The sequence below is a fragment of the Micrasema longulum genome, unplaced genomic scaffold, assembly GCF_059751315.1.
Source record: "Micrasema longulum isolate JH-2025_06_02 unplaced genomic scaffold, ASM5975131v1 h1tg002275l, whole genome shotgun sequence".
Lineage (NCBI taxonomy): Eukaryota > Metazoa > Arthropoda > Insecta > Trichoptera > Brachycentridae > Micrasema > Micrasema longulum.
The window spans coordinates 53,420-78,205 of NW_028279431.1; the positions used below are offsets into that span (position 1 = coordinate 53,420).

General features: G+C 31.6%; 1 protein-coding gene across 1 annotated transcript; it reads right to left on the reverse strand.

The window, feature by feature from the left end:
- Window positions 1–6,176: 6,176 nt before the first annotated feature.
- On the reverse strand, window positions 6,177–10,038 carry LOC148272611 (uncharacterized). Its single transcript, XM_088239821.1, has 4 exons — window positions 9,711–10,038; window positions 9,083–9,279; window positions 8,022–8,460; window positions 6,177–6,711 (listed from the first exon to the last, which is right to left on the reverse strand). Exons 1-4 carry the CDS (start codon window positions 9,839–9,841, stop codon window positions 6,177–6,179), a joined length of 1,302 nt encoding a protein of 433 aa, XP_088095947.1. The 5' UTR covers window positions 9,842–10,038.
- Between the last annotated feature and the right edge of the window lie 14,748 nt (window positions 10,039–24,786).

Sequence of the window (24,786 nt, forward strand, 5' to 3'; positions counted from 1 at the left end):
CATTTAGTTATATAGCTGGAAAGTTTTGTAAGAACAAGACATTAAATACAACAAATGATTATGTATTTCGTTTCTGAAAATGTGAAAAGTTTGGAGTTATAAAAAACATCCCTTATTTCTTGCTTCAAGGATACGAATCTGTAAGACTTGAATTCCTAAAAATAGCCCTTTCGTGAAAACTGTTAGTATTCAAACCACCTGAGAATATTGTTCTAACTCTCTCGATTTTGAAATTAAAAATTTGTGTAAGTTAAATCATCTGTCGCTGTAGCAAAACATAACTTGTATTAAAATAATTTCATTTTAATTATTTATTTATTTTCTATAATAAAAGATACATTTAAGTTTCAACACATATAAGTAAACAACATATATATAAATCTTTTTTTTGACCAATCGACTGACTAATTAAAGCTCTGAAAGACTACTTTCAAGATATATAATCTCAAAAACAATTTAGAATTACAGATGGTATGGTAATAGCATACTTTAGGTAGACATGGCAATTGTGTCATCTTAAAGCCAGAAGCGATAACATCGCTTGCCTGTGCTGTAGGAATAGGTCGACAAAACTGTTAAAGGAGATTTTGTTAACTGTTGTGAGGATTCTTGGCAAAAGTGAAAAGAATTCGACGTTGGTTCTTAAATGTTCTACAGCAAAGACAGCATTCTGACGCATATTAAGGTGAAGTACATTGAAGTTTATCTATGCGAGGATATCAAGGGCATCTTTATAGTTGGATAGTATTTTGTGCAAGAATATTAAACCAGCCAAAATCACCGGTTTTTGTCTTACTGGTGTTCCGCTTGTGCGTGGAGCGGAACATATTTTGTACACAGCGAAAGACAGGGAGACCTTTTTAGAAGTGATTACCAACGAGGAGAATACTTAAGAGGGCACAAGAAGAAGAAGAAGAAGTGGAAATTACATATCAAATGATTTATAATTATGGTAATTACTAACCGGCTGGAGTTGATTGTAAAGCTCGAAGGATATAAAATTTAATCGTTTTCTTCAAAACTGTACGAATTAAAGACAACCAAATTGCCAAAGCCCTAAACCGATGTTTCTAATTGTTGGAATTGTTTTAATTAAATAAAAAGATATCTTTACAAAAGTAGTGTAAATCAAGAAAATTGGACGAACCGCGCTAATACAGCTGTCGACTGAGATGAGAAAGTAGATTGTTTTTCTCATATATAAATTTTTATTATTTAACCTCACATTATTTAAAAATAAATATTTTCCTGACTACGTATTCAGTCGGTGTTAAATTATTATAATAAGTTGAATTGTAGTATTGGCAAATACGCATTTCATAGATACATGTTTTTATTTCTTATTTTTTCGTGATAATATATGCTTGCTTGTTTATTAATTTAACTTAAAAATGTCTTTTTTGCTTACCGTAACACTTTATTTATTGTTTGCTTTCCAGAATTTATTTTATCAGTTTATTTCTTTGCATTTTTTGTTTATATGTTCACTGTTTTTTCTTGCATACCTTTGTTATTATTGTTTTTTTTTTACTTTGTAAAACTTTTTATAATATCCTTTTTAACTAATTTCACATATTTTTTCTGTATTTATTATTTAGTATGTTAGCATGTATTTCATTTTTATTTTTTGCAAATGCCTTTTGGGCGTTAATTATCAAAATAAATAAATATGCCTACCAGTTTCAGAACACCACCGTTCCTTTGTCAAGGCTTGAAAATAAACATACATTCAATATTTTAAATCTCACAAACTAACATGCATCATCAATAAACATGTGTTCAGTTTTTAACGTCCTGACTACGAATTCTCCAAAAATCAATAAGGGGGAGGTAGTATGTATTGGATTGTAGGCTGTTTTTAATTTTTACTGAAGGACTTTAATTTAAATCTTTGATTTGGTTTGTTTGCTTCCGGCATTAATGATTTACTCGAATATATTTATTCTGGGGCACTTTTATATTAGTTTTAGAATACAAATAGTGTTATAAAAATGAAAACCACGTTGTAGTAGAGCGGGGTTTTAACCACGAACTTACTGATCCAGCGTCCTCGACAAAAGTAAAGAGTCACGACCCATAATGTTATCACTATAGTAACTCATAACAGTCATAATCCATAGAAATAAGTTTTGATGGTATCAATGGGCTTATTTTAATTTCATTTTACTTGGGCTTAAAACTAAGTAATTAATTATTTACGTTAGTTGCTTGAAAGATATGCTCAAAGGTTTAAAATAAATTCATAGTGCGATAATGTCTTCATATGTTTCAAACAAAAACTATATTTTTCAATGTAGATTGATTATAAAATAGATTAATATGTGGTTTCATTAAAGTAAGTACTCGATTCAACTCCTTAGGGAATTGTTAATGTTAACATATTACGACAGATATGAAGAACTTGGATGAGAAAGGAGTATGGAAGTCTAGGCATCTACAGGGCCTATGACCTGTCATTGGCTGGTTTAAGCGAAATGAAAAAATGCATTATTGTTGTATTAATAAACGTTTTTGGTACATTGTTCGAAATATCCTTTAAAATAAAAAATGTGTTATGCAAATAGAAATGAAATACTTTTATTAAATTTACATGATACATAAATCAATAAATTGTACGTAGCTACACATAATTTTAGTACAATATTTGAGTTTGTCCAAATATTTGTAAACAAAAGACTGGATATCAACCCTACAACAGGGATGGAGAATACCGTAAAAAAGGAAAAATCGATGTCTAGGCGTTTACGAGGCTTATGACCTGTAATGGGCTATTATCATGGATTTTTTTTATTAGCTTTTAAATTAATCTAAAAAATCACACGCCGATCGGTATTATTCTTTTTGAAATCTGTAAAGAAATAAGGGAGATATAAAGGATTAAATTCTAGTAATTTGAATGGTGCCAAAAACAAACAGCTCGTGACGTCATCAAGTATGACGTCTTCGAATGTTTTGTGACGTCATCGGATTTCTTTTTCATCAATGTCTATGGATTTTATAGAGTATTGTAGATAGCTTCTTTTTTCTATGCGTCGTATGTTTACATTTGCGGCGTCTTGTCAATTATTAGACGCTACGAGTTTTGATTTATCATTTTTAAGATGTATTATCGATGCGTTGTGCCTAAATGCAGAAATACATCAAAAGATATGCCGAAAAAACTATTTTTTCGCTTACCCAAGAACCCAGTAATGGCAGAGAAGTGGTGTCGGGCGATTAAAAGCATCAAAATATATTCAGCCAAAACCAATGTTTATTTCTGTGAGGACCATTTTAATGTAAGTATTATAACACGAATTCATTGAGTATACCGTTTTATATGTACAATGAATAGAAATATTAGACTTTCAGTAACAATTTTATAGAAACTATGCGTTCAGAGCATATTAATAATATACAAATTAATGTCAAAACCTGAAATTCAAATTTCACATTTTAATTTTCTCAGTGTGAGGATTAATTTCCAATTTCGTGGCTCACAAATCATGGTACACTATGTGTATGACTTAGATCCATGGGCAATGAATTTTTTTATAAAATATTACATTTATTTTATAGATAAAAGAAGATATACAAAACTATCTTAAATTTACTTTAATGGAAGGCCGTCCATTTTTGAAGAATCACGCGATTCCACATATTTTTAGTGGCGAAAATGAAGATCCACTTTCATCATTTGTGGGATGTGCACAAGGGTCCGTTGACGCCTCCACACGTGATACCTATTCAACGCAATGGCAGCCACACCCCAGTACTCCTGAGCCTCTACCTTCCACGTCCTACTCTGTGCCTCGAGTGTTCTCCATGTCGCCGCCGCATCGCACTTTTACTCTCGAGACTTTGCCCTGTACGAGTTCATCGTATTCTGTACAGCACGTATTAGTGTCACCGTTACCGTGTACCGAGGTGCCTCGCGTGTTCTCTGTGTCCCCACCAGCTCGCACCGTTACACCTGCGCCTTTACCCTGTGCGAGTACATCATATTCTATGTCAGTGTCACCACGTACCAATATATCTGTGCCTTTAAGCCAGCATAATAAAGGAATTCAAGTTGGTTTGCAAAAAATGCCTACAGTTAGAAGCAAATCGACTTCAACTCGTCTAGAGTACAAGACAATTGCTTGCTCACCTATAAAAAAAATTATTAAAATTAAATTTTGTAAAGAAGATTCTACATCAGTCTCTGCTGTGTCTGATGAAGAAAATGAGTCTGACAAAGAAAACATTTCAGATATGTCCATTAAATCTAGTTTAGGTTCTGAAGATCAAATTAACTTGACTTCATGTAACATGAGAGAGGGAAATGTTTTAATTTTAAAACAAAATCCTAAATTATGTTTAGGATTACCTAAAAATATGTATCACCTCATAGAATATATAACTTCTAAAGTAAATTGTGACGCTTTAGCTATTATGATTACTCTAAAAAAATTTAAACTTGGCGAGTCTTATGCTATTCTTGCTCTTCAATTTGGGATGTCCATAAGTACAATAGGTCGGATATTCACAACAACTGTGAAAATTCTAGCTCCTTGCTTAAAAGAAATGATTTGTTGGCCATCTGATGAGAAAATTAGGTACAAATTACCTATTTCATTTATATCAAGACATTCGAAAGTGCAATCAATTATCGATTGCTTTGAAATACAAATTCATAAGCCGTCAGATCCTACAAATCAAGCTTTAACTTGGTCCGAGTATAAACATACAAATACTCTTAAATACCTTTTATCTTGCACTCCTGACGGATTAATAAATTTTGTGTCTTGCGGATATGGTGGACGTGCAACGGACACTGATATAGTTGAAAATAGTGGATATATTAGTCATTTGCAACCAGGTACTCACATAATGGGTGACAGAGGATTTAAAAACATATCCAAACTTCTGGAAAGCAAGCAATGCCAGCTCGTGCGGCCGCCCAGCGTATCTGCAGGAGTTCAGTGTACACCCCAGGAAGTGCAGCGAGCCAAGCAAATAGCTGCATTACGGATCCACGTTGAGCGTGTTATAAGTAGAATCAGGGAATTCGCAATGACACAAATGTACGCAGGTGTCCATTATAATCACATTTTTTTAATGGATGAAATTGTAATAATTGTGTGTGGACTAGTGAATTTGCAAGGAGTTTTAATAAATGAATAAATCTGCAAACATTGTATGTAAACGTAATATTACCTATTTGAAAAATAATACATAAATATAAATATACGTTTATTTTTTTACATTTGAAGCAGTACATTTGTTTTTATTCAAATAGGTGCGAAGGTTTTTACGGTCACTGTTATCAATATGTTTCTTTTAGGGTGATACCGTGTGTGTTGGATTTGTTCCGACGTTTCGGCTACCATTGCAGGAGCCATCTTTAGGGTAAACTGAGTTTCAGGGAAACTGAGCTTCAGTTTACCCTGAAGATGGCTCCTGCAATGGTAGCCGAAACGTCGCAACAAATCCAACACACACAGTATCACCCAAAAATGAAACATATTTTTTTTATTCATTCTTATAATTTGTTTCTAACCACTAATATTTATTTTACTACGAACTGGTTTCAAAGCTACACAAGCTTTCTTATCAAGGTTTACTTAAATTAAACCCTTATAAGGAGGCTTGTGTGGCTTTGAAACTGATCAGTAATAAAATAAATATTAAGCGGTTATAAACAAAGTGCTTTTATTTTCATTTTCAATATTGTATTTATGAAAAAATATGGGATTTATGCTCTCATGGCTAAATGTTTTTTTATTTGATTAATTTTTTACTGTAACTATAATGTAACTCATAAAATAAAACCTGCGTACTAAATATATGCACATTTTATTTACATTCATACCTTAATGTTGCCTGTCTTATGTACTTTCATCATGACTTACAAGTGGGAAATTTAAAATTGAAGAAGTATAAATTTCAAGGAAATGAATCTGTTGATATGTGATTACTTGTATAATGGATGAAGCAGTAAATAAAAAAAACAAAGAAAGGTTGATTTTAACAAATTTAAAAAAAAAAGGAAATGCTTACAACGAAAAATGTTCTTTCATACAATAATAAAGTAGAAACTTTCGTTATCCATTGTACACCATATTATGTTAGTCACTTGGTAAAATAATATAATTTTACTTAAGGAGAAATGTTTAAGTTGTATTCATAAAAAAAGTTTTTATTCATAAATAAGTTTATAATAGTAATTTTTTAAATATAGCTAGACACCAAAACATTTGAGCTCTATCTATAAAACTTTTGCAGAGTGTTTCATTATAATCTACATACAATTTTGTTATGTTTTTTGTCAATTCGAAATCATGCGCAGCCACACAGAAAAGTGCTTTTTTTTTATTTGCCAAATGCATTTGCAGTTGCATCTGCATCATACATCTTGCATTGGGTTCCTTCCCATGAACAAAATATCGTTTTGCAGATAACTCTGTTGAAGGGCATTTAACTTCCACTACAAAATGATCAGCTATCGCATCCGGAGAGGCTCCAAATATGGGAAGTTCCTTGGAAAGCAGGAGGCCACATTTATTAAATTTTATTTTCAAGTCCTTTTGTAAAATTTCTAAAACTTCCGCTTCGAGAAGTTGACCACGCTTCATTGCTGCAGTTTCAATTATTCTACCACCAAGAATAGTTTCGATAAGTGTCCCATCTACTGTACCGCAATTTGCAACCTCATAGAGTTTGGATGCAGTTATCCTGCCAAATCGTAGGCTATTTATTTATTTATTTATTTATTTATTTATTTACGGACAAAGTCCATTATAAACATTACAATTAAAAGAAATTTTTACAAAGGAATAAAAAAATATAAGGAACAGAAATAAGCAGCAAAGACAGATGATAGATTTTTTAGATTAAGTAAAAAGCATAGGCTAACTATACAGATTCTTTAGCTGATTTGTAAAGAAAGACATCCTTACACCATAATAATCAAGATCTTGATGATCGTTCACCCGCCTGATCATTCTGGGCAAAGGCGACTGTGCACCATAATTGGTCCTGTAGTGACCGAGGAAAAGCATTTCATTATTTCTTAGTCTACGGGTGGGAACGTTAAAAAGAATCTTTTGCAAAATTTCAGGGGCATCAATGAGACAGTTCATAATTTTATACATGCAGATTATATCTGCAATGCATCTGCGTTTTTCAAGACTTGATATGCTTAAAAACCTCTCCATATCAGAATATGAATAGTCTCCTCTTTCTAATCCCATCTTCCATGCAATTTTTCTTATAAAACGATGTTGAACTGATTCAAGGCGCTTGATATGAACAGCATAATGAGGGGACCAGATTACAGATGCATATTCAAGAATAGGGCGAACTAAAGAGCAATAAAGTGTTTTAAGTGTAAGCATACTTTGGAAATCAGACGTAGTTCTATTAATAAAGCCTAAAATTTTTAAGGATCTGTTTACTATATTATCAAAGTGTTCCAGAAAAGTTAGTTTATTATCTAGGATCACTCCAAGATCTCTTATAGAGGTGACAATCGAAAGAACTTGGCCATTAAGTTTATAATCAAAAATAAAAGGATGTTTACATTTATGGTATGAAATAATTTTGCATTTATCGATGTTAAGTTCCATGTTATTAGTTTTGCACCAAGTATGAAATGCATTTATGTCTTCTTGGAGTCTGACACAGTCATCAATATTTTTAATTAGCTTAAGTATCTTGTTATCGTCAGCAAAAAGCCAGAATTTTGTAAAAGAAAAAACATTAGCAGCATCATTAACAAACAGATTAAATAGAAGAGGGGCCAAGTGGGCACCCTGTGGTACACCAGAAGTTACTAGGAAGCTATTTGATATGAAGTTATTGATTTTTACACTTTGTTTTCTATGTGAGAGGTAGGATTTTAAAAACGATAAAAAGGGATCTCTAATGCCTACAGCACGAAGTTTAGCACATAAAATGTTGTGATCAACTTTGTCAAAGGCCTTGGAGAAGTCTGTATACAGTACATCAGCTTGAAGATTATTCTCGAACGCTGTAAAAATAGTATCAGCACAGAGTACCATAAAGCACAGTCGGCTTGGTGCAGGGTGGCATTGGCTGCCATTTTACATGATTTTTCATTCATATTTAACCGGCAGTAGTTTATAAAATCATCTGCAGACCAAATATCTCTTGTTTTAATAAATTCATACACAAGGTAATTAATACAATGTTTTTCAATTTCAGTGGCTGGGCTGTAGTATTTAGTTAACTGGCTGTTAAATACTCCCAGCCGAATTGTTTTATTTATAAATTCGGCAAAGAAATTGTTATCTAACGCATGGATAGCAAAATTGGGATGCGGGTCCTTTCCTATTTCTTTGGCTTTAATGAACTTTTTTGAGGTTCCAATCGCAGCCATCTTGGATTTTCTCCAATAACACTCAGTTGACGTCCTCGAGGGTTCCTCAGAACGCCTGTTGAGCCACGCCACAAATGCTAAAGCATGTTTGCATCCTCCTGTAAATTAAAAATAAACAAAATTAACACAACGAACTTAAAACAATATAACTACATTATTTAACATGAAAAATCACAAACTTTATGTTTCAAATATAAATTTTACAATGATTTTTAGTTAATAAAAATAATAATTTAGATACTGGGTTGAAAAACTGGTGTCGAGTACAATTATTAAAATCCATGTTCAAATCCAATGAATCGGGTTGTGGTCCCGTGGCTAGTGTTGCAGACTCACGGATCAGAGGTCCGAGGTTCGAGCCCCACTCTACTCCAACTTGGTTTCCATTTTCTAATAGTGAGTTATTTACAACTCGTTGAAAATGGCCATCAAAATTTAAATATTTGGGTAAATTATAAAAACGCCAATATTTCTTTTTTATTAATAAAAAATGTTGAGAATAAATTTTACAACAGAAAATAATGAAAAATGTTATCTGTGTGCATTCTTCTCTTCATGGACTTTCCTAAATATAATATGAATTACCCGCGACCTGTGTTAATAAATAGGAAATTAACCTTTTTTTGGCCTTGACTAGTACAATATGTGTTGGCAAATATATACGTCGAGTCTTAGTTTGACAGTCAAGATATAGGAGTGTTTCATTTTGTAATATAATACCTTGAGAAGCTGGACAATCATGACACTGGCATGATTCAATTGTTTCTTGCACTTCATTACATATTAATGTGACTGCATAGGCTTTGGCTCGTACTTTGTGTTCCGGAGTTACACGAGCCTTTACGGTACAAATGTCGCCAGTATGTTTTACTTGGACATATCCTATCGAATTGTCACCGTAGTTTTCTCTTGTCGATCTAAAATTTTAACAAACATGTTACTACTAACTGTAAATTTAAGTAATCAATTTTAGTATTTTTAAAAGAACCCAGAGATTATAAAATATTATTTGACATCCATATCGCGTTCACCTCGAGTAGAGAAAAACGACTTCCGGCTACCCTTCCAGGGAAATTTTTATACAAAAGTAGGTCAGTTTACTTCGTAAAACCGAAAAGAATCTTAAAAATCATTAAAAAATTCCAAACAGTTCTACAAAACAAAAAAAAAACAGATTGTTGGATGACCAAAATAACAATATTCACACATTGAGGTTATGTATTCAGTCGACAAAGCTGAATTCGAAAGAATGTTTATAAAGTAATATAAAAGCAATTTTTAACAACAAACCATACTATACAACACTATATATATAATTATATGATAAATTATAGTATTAATTTCTTACCTGAAAGCTTTAACACCTCGAATTTCGGCGCTTATAAAACTCGCGTTACTTGTAAAGTAATTAGTCATCATAAACACATCAATATGCGGTAAATTGTCAGATTGTCCTTGTACAAAGCCACTGTCCGTCATGATAAATTGAATTAATTTAGAAAAGGTTGAAAAACATAAAATAATCAAATTAATTCGATATGAAATCCGTTTTCACTTTCATCTGTCAACGTCTGGAACTGGAGAGTGGAGTGGGTAAGGGGGGGGGCTTAAGATAATATGCATAGACAACTCTCTTTATTTTTCTATCTGAGGCCTGTGGCATTACCAACATTAAAATGAATGCATTACTCGTGAAGTTCTGTGACGAAATTTATAACCAACTTACGAAAGAATCGTTTTCGATGGACCTTATTTTCCAAACGAAAATAATGAATGAAAATATTCATTTTAAGAGCTTATATAAACACTAGGAGAATCTTTAAAAAATCTTTTATTTGTATAGTAGGTTAAATCCGATATTCCTCCCGAGTGATAATACCCTATTTGCTGGTTTTAGTAGCCACAACAACAATAAGGGTTTAGCTCTTTATCTTTACTTAACTAGGTGAAAGAATTTAAGAACTACGGTTGTTTAAACAAAGACAAAATGGTGAATGCTACACAGTGTGTAAATTGGCCACTCAAACCAGCCAATGACAAGTCATAGGCCCTGTAAACGCCTAGACTTTCACATTCCCTTCTTTACGGTATTCTCCATCCCTGTTGTAATTTATTGACAAATAATTTTATTTGTTTATTTACAATAACAACAACAAACCATCACGCTGTTTTGCCGTAGGGGTAGGCAGAGGGAATAGAACGCCATATCACTTTATCTTTGCATACAGACCTCGCTTTCTTTACATTCATATATATTCTCATACACGCACGCCGATTATTACTACTTTTGACATGTCCATTTCCAAGTATTTGATGGACTTGATCGTACCATGTCTTTCTCGGTCTTTCTCGTTTTCTGCATCCATCAACATTCGCATCGTAGATTCTTTCAGCCGTTCTTTCGCTGTCCATTCGCTCTACATGTCCAAACCAACGCAGCACCTCTTTTTTGATTCTGTCGATAATGCATATCTCAGCCTTACACTGTTCACGGATCTCGACATTTGTGCACCTATCATACATCGTGTAACCACACATTCGCCCGAGGGATCGCATTTTTATAGAATTTAACCTACTTTCATCATCATTTTTTCAACAATATTTTGAGTTTGTCCAAATTTTTGTAGACAAGGACTGGATTCAACTCCCTGGGGAGCTGGTCCTTGTCTACAAAAATTTGGACAAACTCAAAATATTGTTGATAAATTCACCTGGTCCATGAAGAAGTATAAAAATTGACAAAATAAAATTTTCAGGCGTTGCCTCGTATGTAGGTGAAATAATTCAATTAGATGAATCTCACCCGCATAAATAAAGGTTTCAGCTCTTTAAATTCACAAACATCAACAGATGAAAGAATTGAAAGAATATCGATGTCCAAATACGGGCAGAATGGTGAATGTTACACAGTGTGTAAAGTGGCCACTTAAATCAGCCAATGACAGGTCATAAGCCCTGTAGATGCCTAGACTTCTATATTACCTTTTCTGAAATGTTCTTCATCTCTGTTGTAATATGTTAATGTTAGCAGCTCCCCAGTGAGTTGAATCCAGTGCTTGTCTACAAAAATTTGGACAAACTCAAAATATTGTTGATAAATTTACCTGGTCCATGAAGAAGTATAGAAATTAAAAAAATAAAATTTTCAGGCGTTGCCTAGTATGTAGGTGAAATAATTCAATAAGATGAATCTCATCCGCATAAATAAAGGTTTCAGCTCTTTAACTTCACAAACATCAACAGATGAAAGAATTGAAAGAATATACATTTTCAAATATGGGCAGAATGGTGAATGTTACACAGTGTGTAAAATGGCCACTTAAATCAGCCAATGACAGGTCATAAGCCCTGTAGATGCCTAGACTTCTACATTACCCTTTCTGAAATGTTCTTCATCTCTGTTGTAATATGTTAATCATTTTTTCAATTCCATACTTCGCTCCCATACATTAGAGGGATCATTATGTTTTTTTACAAAATCTAGCTCATCAAAACAACGAATTACGTATTCTTACATTAATTTACCTTTATAAACACTTAGAGATCATCAACAAAAAAAATTCGCTAGTACTATCGTAAAATCAAATTAGTTTTGGATAAATATTGAAGAAAGTAATCAAAATATTTATGTTGGATAAACTTTTCTAAAAAACAAAAAAAGTCAATACTTTCCTAAATTATTTAAACGTCCGTTTCAAAATATAGCTTAGGGACATATTTATATGATCGGGATTCATATCATCTGACCAGAGAGGTAAAAAGATGAAACCGCCGAGTTGTATTCGAAATTAATGTATGAGAGAAACAAAAACAATGGGATTTGAACCTTGTTTACTTATTGTTAAGGGATATTCTCGCAAGCCATGTTAAAGAGGAATGTGGCATTTTTGGTTTTAGGGACTTCTTTCGTTTCTTATACGGTTAGGGTTGAATAAAACATGAGGGTCTGTTACCCCCGACTTTCGGTTGATACGGCACCACGTGTGCACGCGTATATAACTAAATAGACGAATAAATGTTTGTTTTAGAGGTGCGTAAAATGATGAGATTTAAAAGGGCGTTTGTGGGAAAATACTCACGGTGTATTATTACGAAAGAACTCACATCCAGAAAATTTTAGAAGCATCTGAAGCCTTCCCGAGAGTTAGTTTCACGAGAGTAATAAAACTCGTAAATTTCGTGATGATCATTTTTCTTACAAAACAATGCTTTTATTCTTTATCTTAAAAATGTCCCCTTTGCAAAATTGTTATATTTTGGATATCTGTGGAAATAACACAGTTAAAAGGATCTAGGGTATTTTAGTAAACATCGTGGATAAAAGGAAAACCTTTGTAGTCTTCATATTATTAACGTAAAACCTCGTTTCCTTTCCGAATATAATATTACTTATTATTACTCAACAGCGTAATACGTAAGCTACCGATAGAAGTTTTAACACAAATTTTCCCTTCTACATACATAATTTGGCTTGTATTGAAAATTTTAGTGATTTAAACATTTTATAATGAAATAAGATTATTTCCATCTTAGATTTAGTAAACTCTTTATTACTATTTTTAATTTAAATTTCAAAATGATGTACAAATAAAGAAATTCTTATGTGTGCTCTAATCATATGTAAATAATTGTTCAACACATATATTATTATGTCTTACCTCAAAGTTTAAAATTTGATTTTTTTTCCTTAAAAAAGGTTTTTTTCTATTTCATAATATTTTATTGCCCCACATGAAAATGAATTCTGTTACTTCGCCTTTTTTCTAAATGAGTATCATTTTTTTTTCCCCTGGTATTATGATTTTATTTTAGTTGACTTTGATCGACCTTGTGGTGAAATGGTCAGGGCGTTTGCCAACCATACAAGAGGCCTCGGGTTCGATTCCTGACAAGGTAAAATGAAATATTTATTTAAAAATGGTTTCTCACACCAGAATATTTCATAGTCCCTGAACCTGACTGACTTGTTCATTTTAATATGTTTTTGATAACTTTTTTTATTGTATTTAAGTTTTTTTCCTTTCGATTTTCACTAGGCATTAATTTACATTGTTTTGGTACTACACTCCCATTTGTTCTATTTTTATAATAGTTTTCTGTCGAGGCACCGTCAGCTGCTGTGCCGATACTTTTAAGGTCACGATCTGGTGGGTTACTTTGAATTTAAAACTGCAGTCAGGGAAATGATCTGACATTATCTTATACTGACACTGTTTATTAATACGCAAAACGTTAATATGTCAAATAACAATTTATCATTGTATTATTCGTATGATGGTTTTTAAAATTTATTCTCGTAGGTTCAAGACCCTGTCGGTATAAGACTTTAAACTCATGCCCCATATTCTTAATCCATATTGATTTATTGGCTCAATAAGCCCCAAGTGAACTAGTCTCAGCACTGAGTAAGGTAGGTATGGTTTTAAGTGGTACATGTTAAGCAGGCAAACTCTTAGCTTATTGCAAACTGCTTTTACCTGTTCTTCCTAATTAAAGGTAAAATCTCTTATAATACCTAAAAACCTATATTTTGATACTTCATCTATTTTTGTATATTTGCATTGTTGTAGATTTTAACTTAGTCTTGTAGACTTGTAGATTTAACATACTGTAAAAAAAACTCCCTCGAGTTGCTGTGTGGTAACCTGAGGTTACCTTTTGTTAACCTTAGATAACCTGAAGTTAGGAAATAATCACTTAATAATCACTGTCTCTTTTTAAATAACTATAATTTAATGTGTGTCCTGCTTAGCGATTTAATTTTATGATATCTCTTTCTCTCAAATGAATGTCATAAATATTTGTAAAAGAGTACTCCATATTTTGTTATTTTTGGAGATCCTGATGTACAAAATATTAAATTTAATATTATGTAATATACCAAAATATGTTGTTTTTTTTTTTCTTTGTTTCAAGGTTTTATTATGATTACAAAAAATATATACGTGGTATTTATAGTAGTTGCCGAGATATTAATTAATAAGTGTGATTTGCAACGCCGCGCCGGTTACATCACTGGAACCGGCGGCGGCGGGTTAACATACACTCTCTTTCTATGTTTAAATTTTTTTTTACATAAAAATACAATTTTCATTTAATTTCCAGATATATTAGACAAGATAAAGCATTACTTTCGTGGAAGCAACTTTCTTTAGATATTAGAAAATTCAAAGATGCAATTGTAAACTTTTAATCAAATTCTGTTTCTTGGTTAGTAGTAACTTTTGCATCGGTAAAATAGAATACACTTTCTTCAATTTTCCCAACTTACTGATGAATTTAGTGATCAATAGGATTTTCAAAGTTGATATTCAAAACTTTTCAAAAGATAAAATATAAATGAAATTTCATAATTTATAAATGTTTAATGCAATCATTAATATTGTATTAGTCTTTTTAAAACAATATTTTTTATTTTGGTACAAAAGGGTTTGGATGATTTCATTAAATGAATTTTAAATGATTGTTTGTTTTTAAGTCTGCGTGTTTTGTGTTTTTATTCAAAGCTGTAATTGGGCCTTTTTGTTTGTAAAAATAATTTTTAAAAATGATTTTATAATGTATTGAGTTTTTCTACTGACATTTCTTGGTGGAACTGCATTTTAATTATAATAATAAAAATATGTATTTAGTTTTATTCCACTTTTATTAATAATTTTTTACCAGTGGCCTACGTCTGTCGACGACCAGTCGGACGAAGGTAAACATTTATAATTAAAAGTGGAATAAAACTATGTACGAATTTTTATTATTATAATTTAAATGATTGTATTATTAAACAATGCCATTTTTCTTGGACTAGAACGTGAGAATGATTACTTGACCTTTGTGAAAAAAAACAAAATACGCGACGTTTAAACGTATTTCCGTATTTTCTCCCTGAATTTTGGAACTCGAGAAATGTTTTTTTTCTTACAAATACATTTAAATATTACAAAATAATAAATAATTACAAATTTATTACTCTATTAGGCCAAGAGCCCTGTGTTAAGTTGGGATACAACATAATGGAAAGTGGAAATTATCTTGTATAGGAGCTAGGACCATCCAAAAACACATTTTTTTTTAAAAGGAACAACCAACTAAGCCTCTTTTTTAGAGGCTTGTCAGCAGGTGAAAAATAGGATATGGAATGAAGCTATGTTAAATATACCACAACACCAGGGCAAATTGAGAAAAAAATCATTCTTGGATTTATTTCTTGCAACTACCGAGAATCGAAACCGCGACACTAGTTTCACAGTTAGCTGTCTTACCACGGCGCCTTTCGTAAACAAAAACGTCCAGTTGTATCTACCATTTTCGGAACTTTGGTATAAAAATATTATAACTATTTTTTTTAAATGTAAAACGAAAAAAAAAATTCACCGTGATTATTAAAAAAAAAAAAAACGGTTTAGTTTTGGGGTGCAGAAAACGAGACAACAAAGTGTCGATTTTTGTCAAATCAAAGATTTCTGAGGTGGTTCGGTCATGAAGAACTAATGGATGACAAAAGAGTGTTAAAACAGGTTAATAAACCAAAATCCTTAATCTGGCTATGTCAAAAGCAGGCAGAACTGAAGGGCATGTATGACAAGATGTGTGAATGTGGAAGTAGCTAGGAATATATGCCAGGATAGACAAGTGTGGCGGTCTATTCTCTCTGCCTACTCTTACGGAGAAACGGCGTGATGGTAGTAGATTTTTTTTTAACTACACCAAAACAGGAGGAGGAGGCTAAGAGGCCCAATTACAGTGGTGTATTACAGCACAGAATACCCAGGCTTGGAAAAAATACATTTGATTTTTGTGTTCTCACCGGAGTCAAACCCGGATTTATACTAACTTATCTTCTAAATTATCTTCTTTCTCGTTTAAAAACTAAAAAAATAAGTATTCCTCCCCAAAACGACCAACCCTGGAAACTTATCCACACAAAAAAGAATCTGATACTCTTTCTTAAAAAAAATCCATAGCGGTTCAGTTTTGGGGTGAGTAAAACAGGAATACGAGATCTCGATTTCTACCATTTTGGATCGGCATAATCAGTCAAACATGCAGTTGCCTTTATATGGCATAATATTTGGAGAGGCATATGCGATCAAGTGACAAAAAAACTATATTCAGATTTATATTTATCATACTGCTTTCGACGCATATCCTTTTAACCATTGGTTTTATCGTTCATTGGGATGAGTTTTGATTTTTAAAATAAAAAAATACTTAACTAAATTAAAGGAAAGACAAACTTTTAAGGTCAGTTCAAAAGAGCCGCTGAGGGCTAAAATAAACGAAGAAAAGATGCGAATGTTTGCTACAAACCAGAAAAAGCAAAATAATCTACAAAGATAGATAATTCGTTAAAAAAAATCTGAAATATAAATTTTCATATTATTTAATTATGCATTAACGTTTTTCAACACTTACTCGTACGAGTACATCCCCAATTAAAATTAAATTAGTTTATATTACTTTCATTCTATTAAATTATTTTGTGAGTAAGTACTGGATTTAAACAGAAAATGTTTTCCAAATTTTACAATTTCCTAAAAGAATTTGCTAAAGTACTTCTCCGAATTCTTATCTTTACTTGAAAAGCGATTTATTAAAGGTAAAATAACTTTAGGTAATTAAAACTTCACCAGGTGCTTGAGATTATTTAGGAATTAATAGCTAACAAAGCATTCGAATTTATTTTTTTTAAAATATGTATTTTTGGAAAAACCGGGTAAGATGCTTTTTAGTCCCAAATTCCCCTTTTATAATACTTGGAAAAAAAAATAAGCAAATACATCAAAAGAGAAAAAAAAGTTTGTGAGAACAATGTAAAAATATTATTTTTTTTAACGTTAGTTTTGAAACAAATGATAAAAAAGGCCGTTTTATGGCATGTAATAAAACGTGAAAATTGCAACTTACGTGAGATTTTATTTTATTTCTTTCTTTAAACGATTGATCATACATGTATCTACAAGAAAAAAATTAGTTAACTTATAAACCGAGCATATAATATAATATGATAACTTCCCTGGTCCATTAAAATCAAGTCTAATTTTATACACTACAAAACCATGTAATTGTACTGTTTGTTTCCTGAATAAAAGAGAACGCAGAATGTAACGACTTTGATTCTGAATTTGACCGACAAAAATATTTATTTAAACTTTCATTTAAGGGTAGATAATCTAATAGTCTGTGTTCAAGCAAACGAAGAAAACAGTATATGGAACCAAAAACCTGGATGCTACTTTCGGGTAAACATACTGAAAAGAGAAATCAAGTGAGGATAAGTAGGCCTCGTAATGGTTGGTGCATTTGTGTACCATGTTTGAGAACCCAGATTAGATTTCTGGTCGAGTCAACCTATATATTTGTTCTAAAGGTGGTTAACAATAAAATGGTTTACTATCTCTAGACTAATTCTTAAAACGTAAAACTAATCACCTTACCTTCATATAACTGATACGGTACGTTGCACTTGGTGTTCTATTGTAGTGCCCCATAAACCATCGTGTGTAGATAGGGATTTCACGATGATGATGAATGTAAGAGAGAACTGATATCTTAAAACATACACCTGAATACAAATCGAGTTTTAAGGTCAAACCGCAATACGGCAGAGCTGCGCTTCAGTGGCGCGGTGCCACAAAAACATGTTTGGTGTGCAAAAAGAGGAATGTGGATTAGTTTCATACAAAACCGCCCTAGTGCGTTTTGACCTTTACGGGTTTTAGCGCAGTATGTCGTTCATAATCTCATATTCAAGAACATTCAGAAAAAAAATATCCCATAAAAAATAATTATAAATAATTAAATTAATTATCTTACCCTAAGGTAATAAATTATCGAGAAACGAAATTGGTAAGCCCTATATAGATCATTATGTTTAGTAAGGCAAAGGAAACTTACTTATTCATAGTGGTAAAACTTAGATACGAAAAACATTTCAAAAATCGTATATTAAGGTAAATCTCATATTAAGCTGTAAATGCTAAAGATTTAATATTACTGATTAAAAGGCTTTGATATAAGAATGTGGTAATTTCATGTTTTATTCATGTAATAAATGAGAAAAGTTCCGACCACGTACCTCTCACACTGGAGTATAGAAACACTCCTAACTCCTGTATCTTCGAAAGCCGCAGGTTCAACAAGTTAGTATTCAGAGAACTTTCAGAGGTTTGCTTCTAAATCCCACCCCGTGTGGTCACAAAAATACACTAGATAAATCAGGGTTGCTCTTGAAGTGAACACGTGAATTGTAATTTTATTTATGCAATTTTAAATTAATAATAGCCAATGTGGTGCTTTTTGGTTAAAAAACTTAGACGCTAGCTCATTCACTGGGAGTTATGAGTTCGATTTACGGTAAGATTACGAAAATAAATGGAAATTCAGCAATGCAATTGACAATTTTTGACCCGTTTTGATGTAAAAAATAATTCAATTAAAATATAATTAAGGAAATGTACGATTTTTTTCAGAAACCAGCCAGATAATGAAATATTTATATTATAATCTTTTTCAACCAGTATTTTTTCTTTATTCTGCCAGGAATTGAACTCGAGTTAATAGAAAACCGAATGTATTTTTTTTATTTAATATTTTCTACCATACAATATTACATAATATGTACATGAGCAGGCTTATTTGTTTTAGCAATTTCTTCTAACAAACTAATAATATTTATTTCACCCTATATATGCATATAGGGGCAAACATATTGCCCAAAGGCAATTTCTTCCTACCAACCCAAACGATTGGTTTACAAATGCAGTGCCCTATGCTCTATAGGGTGCAAAAAAGGTAATGATAATGATGACCCAAACCGTTCAGTTTGAGAAAATTAAAAGAACATGGATATGTTTTAACAGAATCTATAATTTTAAATCACAATTTAAAACAAAAATTAACTAAAAAATGTACACTAACAATTTTATACGAAAATTTCAAATAGACAAGTGAAAATAAAAAACGACTCATCTTTTAAGGTTATCCACCAATCGAGCCATTTTTTGACATTTTTATATGAATAGAAGTACTGTTTAGCCAGGCCATGAGTCATTGATCGGAACCAGTAGTAATCGGAAGGCACAATGTCTGGTGAATTCGGCGGATGGGGTAAAATTTCCCATTTCATCGTTTCCAAGTATGTTTTGACTGCCTTTACAACATGTGGCCAAACGTTGTCATGTTGCAAAATTTCTTTGTCATGTCTCTCTTTGTATTGCGGCCGTTTTTTTTATTTAATGCTTTGCTCAAAAGCATCAATTGTAGATTGTCATCGATAGCAGTCTCCCGCGATAGTTTCATTAAGTTTGAGGAGCTCATAATACACTACACCTAGCTGATCCCACCAAATACGGAGCTTATTTTTGGAAGCATAGATATTCGGCTTTACCGACAATATTGATGCATGTAAGGGCTTGCATTACGTTTTCCTATGCTTTGGGTTAGAGTAGCGTATCTTCTTTTCATTATTAGTCACGATACAAAACAAAAAACCTTTCGTTTTCTGCCGTTGAAGCAGCTGTCCACACGTGACGTATCTCGCCTTCAATTCGTACAGCACCCGATTTCCTTGTTTTTCAATAATTTCTAATGCTTATAAACGTTTGACAATTGTCATGTTTTAAACTTTTAATAATTTTTCAAGTTTATTTTGCATTTGACATGGGTCTTCATTGAGCAACGATTCCAATTTTTTGAGTTCAAACTTTTTCGGGGCGCTAAAAAGTTTTTTATCTTTAACGTCAAAATTATTATTTTTAAAGCTTCAAAACTAGTTTCTGCATATTGTTTCCTACAGAATATGGTCGCAGTGAGTCTCCGCAAAAAAATTACATGCTTGAACTGCAGATTATAAAATAAAGTGAAATTACCCACAAATACCCTTTTTTGGCACGAAATTCGACATGTTCAACACCATTAAAAAATATGTTGTTTAAACTCCGGCAAAAAGCACAAACTTTCATTTCAAGCCTAATAATGAAACCTTATGACAAAGTTGGCTTTAGTATTGCCCGATGTAAAAAGGCTAAGATGACACCATTTGTTGGGAAATAGCGAGAACTTATTCAGGTCCCTTCATTTTTGAAATTTTTTTTCATCACAAACTTTTGACCAATTCTTCTAATATATTGCTTTAAGCAATAAGTCCGCTTAAATAATTATTTTTTTAAATGAATACATACATATTTTACAAAACTTTTAAAAACATTACATTTTATGTTAAGATTTTCAATTTATTTATTTTTGCAAGAAATTTCTTCCCTTAATTGTGTAAAATTGTACAATGAGTTTTTAGGCTCTGTTTTCTCCTTATTGGTAATCTTAACCTTTTAATCCCTTTTTTATATCAGCGACATTGTTGGTTTAATTTAATTTAATTTTTATTTTATTAAACATCACGATTATTTCATCATTGAAAGTAAAAAAAAATACATTGGACTTGGTATAAACCTGGGAACCTGGTATAAAGTTACACCTAGATATAGTAGCAGAAAAAGGATGGGAGTACCACTCTTACTATAGTGGTAGAATAAGAATGGTATTCCTATCCTAATTTTACCACTTATACCAGATAAATTTATACCAGGTTTATAAGTAAGGCCCATTATGTATTATTTGTTGCTTTATTGTAAAAAACCGATTTCTAAGAGCATTTTTTCTAAGTTTTAATATGTACCTATTTCTTGTGAAAACTATCTTTATTGGCTTATTCTGTTTAATTTGAACGTTTTTGATATCCCTTTCATTAAATAAAAATAATTTCTATTAACAGTCATTTATATTAGGGTTTATTTTGATTTTATAGTTAGGAATACTAGAGTGATCTCTCATATTTCTTTTAAATCCATATCTAAAATCGACAAAAGTCTTAATAAATTAAAACCTTTTTCATTTTGAATATTAGATATTGTCATAATTGTAGAAAGACAGATGTGCGAAAAGGGTGACATTGACTTTCTTTGATATTTGATCTTGTAAAGGTTATATAAAGGCTTTATCATTGAATTAAGAATAGTCTAGAAGGAGCGCAGAATCGTATTTCAATGCATCGCACTGTGTCCGAAAAATTCCCCACTTTCGCCGCGCACATACGTAAAATCACCACGTAATATTGTCAGATCGCGAATAATATAATCATAGCACAAACGTAAGATAATTACATTTTAAAACATCAATTTGTTCATTTCTTTAAAATGTTATTGTACACGCGGAAACATTGATTGACACAATATATTAGATAAGAAAAGGGTAATTTAATAAGAGTAATTGAATTAATGAGCTTTGAACTTTAAAAAGGAAACAAATTTTATCTTACATAAAGCGGATATTTTTATGCCATGTTAAATTAATGACATTTTATGCCATAATGTTTTAAAGATAACGTCGGTCAAATGACTACGACGGCATTGTTTGATCTAAGAGGTCAAATATTCGTTAGTTTTCTCATTAGATGAGCAAAGTAACGTAAAAAATTCGAATACCCTGGCAACATTAACGAAAAATAATTGAATTTTTAAGTAATGCAGTTGCTCTTTACATATGCATTTGCTACTCAAACATGAAATGTGATCCTATCCTGTTTCTTTTTTATCCCAGCAGTGTTCCTACACTTAAAAATGAGACAACATGGTATAGTTGAATTCAATTCAATGGTTTTGTAATAAGCTACGTCTACTAAGAAACTAATGGTCAAAACGTAAAACTACTCCTTAAAGAGTAGTTTAGTTGCCTTTTGTTTGATGCACGTATGCGGTTTTTGGACTATTCTTAATTCTATGGGCTTTACATTATAACTAATCGAAGTATCAAATTTAAAACTTGTGCATTTATCAAGTTGTGACATAATATGTCAATTTCTTTTAACTGCTCTCACGTAACATTGAAAAAAATAACATGTGTCATTGTTTTATGATTATGACGATATGTTTCTATTGTACGCAAAATATTACGAACTCTTCAAAATAAAGAAGTAATGTGCAATTGTATATCGTATTTAAGCAAACATACAAAAAAATTCAAATATTATAGTGCTATGCATCAGAAGTGCATCCATTGGGAAATTAATAATTTGTTATCTATTTGTCGGGGCATTCGATATTACAGCTATGTCAGTATGATTAATGGATATGGAACTAGAACTACAATAATCGGTTAATAATATAATTTATGAACCTTGTCATTCAAATGATTGATGGATGTCACTTATCGTGTTTACGTATATTAGCCTGAATTTTCATTTATCTCATGAATTTATATTTTTATTTAAATATATAGATTTATAAAAATCAACACATTCAGTTAAAAAAATACAAAGGAAAAGATTATTGTTTTTTGAAAATCTCAATTTCGTAAGTTTTGAATAATTAATACATATTTTCTGAATTGCGTTTTCAATAGTGAAAATTTTAGACGAATATTTTGGACTTGATAGCTACTCTCATGTAAGAAAAGTTTTTTGGTTTATTTAAATTTGTTAAGCACAAAAGAGTAAACAAATTTTTGTCGCGGGGGGCGGAATAAATCGCTATTTACAAAAGCCACTCGACTAAGAAAAATTAATCGAAAATCAGAAATGTTATTTCTTTCTTTTATACTACACTATATCTTCGCTTCTCTAAAAAAATATCTTGTGTTTTGTCTTTTTTCATCTATTTTAAAATAATATTTAACAATCACTGCATAAAAAACAAATGCTAGAAATGGTGACTCTTATCACGGGGCTCTGAGCCCCAATTACAATACAACTATGTTCCAATATTTTGAGTTTGTCTTAATGTTTGTAGACAATTCATCATCATCATCATTCTCTTTCCGCACCTTATGGTGCTTGGGAGACTGCATTGGTACAACAATCACAGCGTATCTTAATCATTTTTGTTACATGAAAGTAAGATGCTCAGTCTTACGCTTCAGGTACCAGTCCAGGGACTATGAAACACTTTAGTGTGAAAACACTCTTTAAAATAAATATTTTATCTCAACCATGTAAGGAATCGAACCCAAGACCTCTTGTATGATAGACAAAAGCGCTGACCATTACACCACGAGGCCGACTTAACAAAATATTAGATTTTTTACCCTAGGGAGTCATTAAGCGAATGTTACACAGTGTGTGGAGTGGCAACTGAAACCACCCAATGACAGGTCATAAGCTTTGTAAATGCCAAGACCTCCATATTTCGTTCTTTAAAATATTATCCACCCGTGTTGTATTTTGCTGATTTAGTTATGTTCAGTTACATACAAAGTCAATTCGAATTTTCTGAGGGAGAATGTGTATTTGTGTGAAAATCTGGAGTATCTTCTTCGGTAACGTGTAATTAAATATGTTTCAAAAATAAATTCCAGCAAATGTGTCTCATCATTAAGACGAAAACGACTTAACTCAAAAAATCAACTTCTTGGGAAACTGCAAAAGAAGAATGGAATTTGCGACACCTTCGTATTATTTCGTCGATTGTTTCATATTTTTCGAAATGAACACCAAATTTTTAGTTCAAAGTTATACCGAAAGCATTCAGTTATGAATTCATGAAAAAAAAGCGCAAAAAAAATAAATTATTATAAGTTTAAACAAGACGTTTATTTAATGAGTCATTATTAGATTGAAAAAAAAAACAAACGAATGCACTTTGATGAATAGAATAGAAAAAAAATAATGTTTAACAGGTCGATTACCGGTTAAACATTAATTTTTCTAATCATGCTGAAAGTATGCAGTACCATGGAATAAACTCTCTTAAAAATCGAAGAATAATGTTGGACCAATCATTTTTATTCAAACTAATAAATAATAAAATTGATTCTCCTAACCTACTAGAAAGACTTCCATTCCGTGTGCCATCTAGACCGACAAGACAAAATCTTTTGTTTTACACTGAAAACGCGTCAACAAACTATTTTAAACAATCTACAATACCTAGAATATGCGACCAATACAACAATATATTTACCGAAGCTGATATTTTTTGTGACAATGTATGTAAATTTAGGTCAAAAATTATAGAAATTTTGAGAGAAGCAGACATTTAACATTATTATTATATAAATGTTTTTTCATTTCGTTTCTTTTACATTTATTGTATTGAACATAATTTAAATTATTGTATTAAGTGTAAACAATTTTTTTGGTGTGTGCATGAGTTTCTTACTCTAATATACAAAGAAATTGGCAATATATGTGTACATACTGTTTGTTTACCTAATAAAATAAATAAATGAATAAAATAATGACATCATTTTTATAAAGTCAGATCAGGTCACCAAACATATGTTTTTATTTATTCAGGGAACGATATAAACTTGAATAAGTCACTAAGATTATCGGTAAGTCGAAACGCTAAATTAATCGTTTGAATGTTCAAAAAAGTAAAGTAAAATTGCCATTTGTACGGGAATAAAATGAACTAAACCGGCTTTCGGTCACTATA

Coding starts and splice junctions, on each gene's coding strand:
- LOC148272611 (XM_088239821.1), bottom strand. CDS start 9,841: ATGACGGACAGTGGCTTTGTACAAGGACAATCTGACAATTTACCGCAT. Junction 9,280..9,710: donor CGAGGTGTTAAAGCTTTCAG/GTAAGAAATTAA, acceptor TTAAAATTTTAG/ATCGACAAGAGAAAACTACG. Junction 8,461..9,082: donor TGATTGTCCAGCTTCTCAAG/GTATTATATTAC, acceptor TTTAATTTACAG/GAGGATGCAAACATGCTTTA.